At 42.0% G+C, this 7,805-nt stretch overlaps 1 protein-coding gene across 1 annotated transcript; it reads right to left on the bottom strand.

The window, feature by feature from the left end:
• Window positions 1-6,062: 6,062 nt before the first annotated feature.
• LOC145862316 (zinc finger C2HC domain-containing protein 1B) lies at window positions 6,063-6,955 on the bottom strand. Its single transcript, XM_082965875.1, has 2 exons — window positions 6,840-6,955; window positions 6,063-6,502 (listed from the first exon to the last, which is right to left on the bottom strand). The coding sequence occupies exons 1-2, from the start codon at window positions 6,864-6,866 to the stop codon at window positions 6,284-6,286; spliced, it is 246 nt and encodes an 81-aa protein (XP_082822001.1). The 5' UTR covers window positions 6,867-6,955; the 3' UTR covers window positions 6,063-6,283.
• Window positions 6,956-7,805: the final 850 nt, after the last annotated feature.

Genomic DNA, 7,805 nt, shown 5'->3' with positions numbered 1-7,805 from the left:
TCTCCACCCAAGTTCGCGGGGAAATCGCGGTCTTTTCCTCATTACAGTAAAAGTTCTCACTGAGGAAACAATACCGTATCACTCTCGTGATTATTTCTCCCCTTTTTCAGGGGCGTAACACAGACAATACACGGACCAAAGTCATACTGTCCATTAGGCTATTCGATCATTGTAGCCATAATGACTCTTATGGCTAAAGCTGGGTTGATGTGAAATAATCGATGATAAATAGGAACAAAACACTTAAATAACACTATTGGTGACACTAAGTACAATTCCAAATAATCATCTGTTTCTTTGATGTGTGGTACACAGGACAACATTCAACCCGATAGTCTTGTAGTTAACTCCAGCATCACTGATCAGCAACTCCATCCATCTGACTCGGATGAAGGGCAAAGAAGTGCAACAAGTAAGTTACTCCGTTGGTGGCAATCTACTGAAACTGACCATATTTTTTTAAGTACTTACATTTACTAATAGTATTCATAGTCAGTCTTCGCAACCACTTCTCCTGTCACAAACATTATACTTGTCATGAACTTGTAATGTCCAGCCTCAGGATACTACATTCAATGTCAACATTTTTTTTTAAATCTGACAACACATGCCACTGCTTTTGTGATAAATACCAGAGCCAAGCATGTCTCTCACAGGTAAGATGCTTTTTCTGAACAGAGCATTTGGTTTGTTACATTATGCAGAGCATTTTGTAGTGGTTGAGTGATGGTTGAGTTCATTCTCAGTGCTAGGTTGTGTTCCTTACTATTGTTGAGCCCTTATGTCCTTATGTTAATGAATATGTCATAAGAAAATCTGAATATCATAGGTATACATGATGGTGTGTTCCAACCTCCATGATTGATGACATCCCCACCTCTCTCACTATCTCATTTTCAGAAAGGTGTGAATTACATTGTTGCTGGGGTACAGCAGTATCAATCATCACTATTGGACAACCTCAGGAAGCAGATGGAGGCAGTGCTAAAGAAGCATTCAGGAAGCACATCAGGTCAACTTGAAAAAGATGCAATGGATATATTTGACAATTTCATTGACCCTTTTGCTGGCGTTGCAACAACATTTAGACAGGACAGTGTTATTAAGAAGCTGTTCGTCTTCCCTGTGGCTCAGTTGGTAGAGCATGGTGTGTGCAACGCCAAGGTTGTGGGTTTGATTCACTACTGTAAGTCGCTCTGGATAAGAGCGTCTGCTAAATGACGTAAATGTAAAATGTTTGGATGCAGAGAAAATTCCAATTGCTGGAACCATATGCAGGATGAAATGTGGAGGATCAAAAGACATTTTCATCAAAGACAAATTATTTTATTATGTACCATTAGTCAAAAGTCTAGAGCAGTTCTTATCACACCCAAGGATTTTGTCTATGGTTGAAAAGGGACCCCAGATGTGCAGGGCAAGTTGTTTTCATGACATTGTTGATGGTGCTCTTCTAAAATCACATCCCTTATTTTCAGAGAAACCAAATGCATTGCAGATTGTTCTGTACACGGATGAAATAGAGATCTGTAACCCACTAGGATCCTACATCTACGCCAATCTGGTGGAGATGTAAAAATAAAACAAATTGGTGTACTACACCCTAGGAAATATAAATCCAAACTACAGGTCTAAACTGGCTGCTATCAGGCTACTTGCCAGGGCTAGATCAGCAGACCTCTGCAAATCTGGTGTAGATGTAATATTGAATAGAATCAAGGAAGACATGGATGCAGCCATTGTACAGTGGGGTTAAAATGCTAACTATTAACGGCGAGAAAACGATATATGGTGCCATGGTCTCTCTCTCTGGAGACACCCTGGCACAACATGAACTAGCAGGGTTCAAAGAGGGTGTGGGCTTTGCCTACAGTAAGTGCAGACACTGAGTGTTCTTTTGAGGACATGCAGTCACACTTCAATGAGGATGCATATACTGAAAGGACATTGGAGAAGCATGTCAGACAGTGTGATGAAATAGAAAAGGCACAGACTGACTTGCTTCGCAACAGCCTGAGAACAACATATGGGATCAATAGAAGGAGCAAGTTAGTTGAATTCTCAGCCTTCGATATCATACAACAAACTCCGCAAGACATTATCCATGTAATTCTGGAGGGCATAGCCCCATTGGAAATCAAATGTGTTTTGAATCGTCTTGCTGTGTCAGGACAGATTGATCTGGACTCAGTGAATTCTGCTATTCTTAGATTCCCTTATTCCCCTCTAGATGTTAGAGATCGGCCATCCCCAATATCTGTTAGTACATTAACGTCAAGTTATGGAAAACTAAAATAGTAATCTGGGCAAATGCTTGTCCTGCTAAGGATATTGCCATTTGTTTTGGAGAGTTTGGAAGTCAATGCATATATACGACTGACAATTGAGCTAATAGAGTTTGTACAGATAGTATTTGCACCTGTTCTTTCCATTGTGACTGTGTCTAGGTTGAAGTTACTCATTGATAATCATTAGAAAAAGCTTTTTCCAGACTGCAATGTTACACCTAAACAGCATTATATGATACATTTGCCATCACAGATAAAGTCATTGTGTCCAATGGTTAGACATACAGTGAGGGGAAAAAAGTATTTGATCCCCTGCTGATTTGTATGTTTGCCCACTGACAAAGAAATTATCAGTCTATAATTTTAATGGTAGGTTTATTTGAACAGTGAGAGACAGAATAACAACACAAAAATCCAGAAAAACGCATGTCAACATTTTTATAAATTGATTTGCATTTTAATGAGGGAAATAAGTATTTGACCGCTCTGCAAAACATGACTTAGTACTTGGTGGCAAAACCCTTGTTGGCAATCACAGAGGTCAGACGTTTCTTGTAGTTGGCCACCAGGTTTGCACACATCTCAGGAGGGATTTTGTCCCACTCCTCTTTGCAGATCTTCTCCAAGTCATTAAGGTTTCGAGGCTGGCGTTTGGCAACTCGAACCTTGAGCTCCCTCCACAGATTTTCTATGGGATTAAGGTCTGGAGACTGGCTAGGCCACTCCAGGACCTTAATGTGCTTCTTCTTGCGCCACCTCTTTGTTGCCTTGGCCGTGTGTTTTGGGTCATTGTCATGCTGGAATACCCATCCACGACCCATTTTCAAGGCCCTGGCTGAGGGAAGGAGGTTCTCACCCAAGATTTGACGGTACATGGCCCCGTCCATCGTCCCTTTGATGCGGTGAAGTTGTCCTGTCCCCTTAGCAGAAAAACACCCCTAAAGCATAATGTTTCCACCTCCATGTTTGACGGTGGGGATGGTGTTCTTGGGGTCATAGGCAGCATTCCTCCTCCACCAAACACGGCGAATTGAGTTGGTGCCAAAGAGCTCCATTTTGGTCTCATCTGACCACAACACTCACCCAGTTGTCCTCTGAATCATTCAGATGTTCATTGGCAAACTTCAGACGGGCATGTATATGCGCTTTCTTGAGCAGGGGGACCTTGCGGGCGCTGCAGGATTTCAGTCCTTCACGGCGTAGTGTGTTACCAATTGTTTTCTTGGTGACTATGGTCCCAGCTGCCTTGACTATATTGACAAGATCCTCCCGTGTAGTTCTGGGCTGATTCCTCACCTTTCTCATGATCATTGCAACTTCACGAGGTGAGATCTTGCATGGAGCCCCAGGCCGAGGGAGATTGACAGTTCTTTTGCGTTTCTTCCATTTGCGAATAATCGCACCAACTGTTGTCACCTTCTCACCAAGCTGCTTGGCAATGGTCTTGTAGCCCATTCCAGCCTTGTGTAGGTCTACAATCTTGTCCCTGACATCCTTGGAGAGCTCTTTGGTCTTGGCCATGGTGGAGAGTTTGTAATCTGATTAATTGATTGATTGCTTCTGTGGACAGGTGTCTTTTATACAGGTAACAAACTGGGATTAGGAGCACTCCCTTTAAGAGTGTGCTCCTAATCTCAGCTCGTTACCTGTATAAAAGACACCTGGGAGCCAGAAATCTTTCTGATTGAGAGGGGGTCAAATACTTATTTCCCTCATTAAAATACAAATCAATTCATAACATTTTTTAGATGCGTTTTTCTGGATTATTTTGTTGTTATTCTGTCTCTCACTGTTCAAATAAACCTACCATTAAAATTATAGACTTTTTTCCCTCACTGTATGTGTATGCGGTTTAAGTCTAAACATTGTTTCTTTAAACAATGGGCTTCCAAGCTGAATTTAAAAGTATTTGTAAGTCTTTGATCAATCAGAACCAAATATATGAAAGCTGCCAAAATGTTGACAGTTCAATGCACCCAGTTTTTTCAAATGAAAGGGAGATGGGACCTGTATCAGAGGTTAATTAAAAAGATCTACAATAGTTACGTGGGAAATTGAGGGACTTCCTAGGTTTCAATGAAGTAAACCATGCTGTATCAGTCAAATGGCTTGTAATCAATTCTAATAAATACATAACTCAGAAGTCCATGATCTGAATGGTAATATGCCAGAATTTGGACTGTTCAAAAACATATTTCTTGTTGATTCTAGGCTATATTGTTTGGAGTTTCAACCATTTCAAACTATACGCTTTGATAGAAACATCATGGCTTATCAAGTTGAGGTCCCACACTTTGCACAGGCCACTGAGTTAGTGGATGCTGAAAAGCTGGTTGATTTTACCTCTCATTACACAAGTAGCAACAAGAGCCAAACTTATGTTCAAGTAAAATACCATCTTGGGGAAGTAATAGAATTGGACAACAGTTCAAATGACTCGGTGTGTTGCCCAGATATGAAAAGTGTACTGTCTTTGTTCTGTACTGTATTTTGTCTACATAATTGCTGTGCTGTGTGTAAGATTGACAATAAAACAGTGAATTCCATTTGGTCATTATCTGTTCTTAATATGTGAAGAGATGAAAAGGATAAGATGCTTGAAATAAGAAATTCTGACTTTGACAAAGCACAGTTACTCAGAACCAGTAACACAATCTCAGTAACAAGTTATATTATCTTAAGATAATTAGGGACAAAAAAGCTTGAAACAATTGAAATGCTCCAACATAAAAACTGGCTGATAAGAAGAAAATCTTGTCAGACCAAAAACAAGCATATATTGCCAGTATTTAAGATATTTAATCTTACTTAGATTTCAATTTTTGCAGTGCAGACGGGTCTTAACATCAACTGTTCAGAGGAGACTGCGTGAATCAGGCCTTCATAGTCGAATTGCTGCAAAGAAACCACTGCTAAAGGACACCAATAAGAAGAAGAGATTTGCTTGGGCCAAGAAACACGAGCAATGGACATTAGACCGGTGGAAATCTATCCTTTGGTCTGATGAGTCCAAATTTGGTTCCAACCACCGTGTCTTTGTGAGACGAGGAGTAGGTGAACGGATGATCTCTGCATGTTTGGTTCCCACTGTGAAGCATGGATGAGGAGGTGTGATGGTTGTTACCAACAAGTGAGGTCTCGAACTAAAAGGTACAGTACATGAACACACTTACCGCTGGCTACTATATGGAGACAAACAACAAACCTTTTTTAATGAGCTGTGAAAAAAAGAGTGAACTATTTTCCAATGCTCATTAGACTGGCCCAAGCCAACCCCATTGAATAGGCCATGTTGTATATGGTACATTCCGCTCTCTCTTCCTTCTTGTGTGTGTAGGAGCTACCACTGCACTGTACAGGGGGCCTGCGCTTTTTCTGGGACAACAAGTTTGACCATGCCATGGTGGCCTTCCTGGACTGTGTGCAGCAGTTCAAGGAGGAGAAGGGAGACACGGGATTCTGCCTGCTTACAGGTCAGTCAACTAGTCTAGCAGACATCATCGAATTATATTTGTAATCATCTATCGATTATGCTGTCAAAAGCTTACCAACTTCAGTTATTTGTGTAAATTTGGTAAGTTATACAACTAAATTAATTAGTATATCTTTATTCATTTTTCCAAATCATGAAAAAAATCACTCCTTGTCCTATTCAGATTTGACAAATACGTTCCCTTGTTTCTTAATATTTCATTTATTCTATTTTCCTGCACTAGTAACACATCTGACAGAATGATTTAGATGAGTATTTGGATTTGATTTTATTGAGGTGTTTTATACAGGTGTTTCTGTAGATTTGAGGAACTGCTGAACACTGTTGGTTTAGATGTTTCTGGATAAAATACTGCCTCCTAGTAGTACTGCCTCTTATTGGAACCCTCACAGATTCCAAGGTAGATGTCCTCATTTGGGCAGCTGGTGGTTTAGCAGTCACTGTATGTCTGTCTGTTAAATCCAAATTACAAAAGAGTGACAGACTCAGGTCCCTTGGTGCATCACACCACGGATCGCTTCACGTAGCCAGCCAGTACAGTGCCTTTGAGACGGTGCTTGGTGGAGTCATAGACCCCTCGTCTAGAGCTCTTGGAGGAGAGCTTGGCACAGATCTCGCTGTGTTTCTCCAGGCGACTAGGATCAAAGCACCGGCCGCAGTGCTCACACTGCTTCAGCTTGGAGTTGGCTGCACTCATCCCAAATCGATGTTTCAACACCACCTGAATGAATGGATGTTATCAGATGGGACAAATAATGGGCAGCTGGGCAACAAAGACAAGATATACAATATGTACAAACCAGATGAGGCTGGTGGGAGGAGCTCATTGTAATGGGCTCATTGTAATGGCTGGAATAGAACAAAAGGAACGGTATCACACACATCAATCACATGGAAACCACGTTTGATTCCGATCAATTCATTTAATTCCAGCCATTACAACGATCCTATCCTCCTATAACTCCTCCCATCAGCCTCCTCTGATACAAACACACGTGATCACCAACACTACACTAGATCAGCAGGTAGCATGGCTTTGGAATGTCAAGCTACTTTACCTGTCTGTCCTCCTTTTTCTCTTCCATGTTCAAACCCTTCTTGACTTCCTTTGGCTTGCTCACAGTGTATCTTGTGGCTGTCTGCTTCGGCTTACTTGCCACACTGCTTTCTTCTCCATTTCTCCTCACCTCTTTAATCCTTTCTTCCTCTTCTTCGTTATCTCTTATCATCTCCCATAAGTCAGAATCCACCTTCATCAGGCAGATCTCCTGGATGAACTTCTCCACCTTTTTTCTCAACCGCACTTTTGCGTTTTTCTCCTCCAAAGCCTGAGCATCCATCTTGGCCCCACTCTTAATCAGTTTCAATTCTTGGGTGACACTGATCAGCTTGGCCTTCATATATGCCATCACCTGCTCAGCCTCTGAGTTAAAGACGTCCCATACCATCTCATCGGGGCACGGCGGTAGATCCTGTACAGTTAGTGTCTGAGTCTTGAACTGAATGTGTTTCTTCACAACCTGCCTTCTGTACTTTGAAGCAGCAGGACGAGGGCTGCCCTCTGGTCTGACTGGCTGGAATGGCTTCTTCTTGGCATCACTGTTTGGCACAGTGACTCTGGCTCTAATGGGAGGCAGTGGCATCTTGGAGACCATATTGGCTCCATGGACTGCCTTCAATGGCTTGGTACTATGGAGGTAGATGTCTTTCACCACGCAGGTTTGATCCCTCTTGGTACGGATGGGTTGCAGTGGCTTCCGGATGGGAGGAACAGTAGCCTTCCCTGACTGCTGAGATGTTGGAGCTACATGCAGTCCTTGACTCTTCCCATTGCAGATGGACCTCTTCTTCTGCAGTACTGGGATTCTGGAGGGAGGATGTGGTTTCTTTTCCACAGCCTTCAAACTGGCAAGTTGCTGCAGAGCACCCTTTCTTTCTTCAGTCAACTCCAGTACTGGGATTCTAGAGGTGTTTAAACTGTTTTGTTTGAGCGCTGGAAGCTTCTCATTGGCCTTGGGTTGAGA

The sequence above is a fragment of the Salmo salar genome, chromosome 19, assembly GCF_965601325.2.
Source record: "Salmo salar chromosome 19, fSalSal1, whole genome shotgun sequence".
Taxonomy (NCBI): Eukaryota; Metazoa; Chordata; class Actinopteri; order Salmoniformes; family Salmonidae; genus Salmo; species Salmo salar.
Note: the sequence above shows the minus strand (reverse complement) of the source record. Positions and strands in the feature narration are given on the sequence as shown.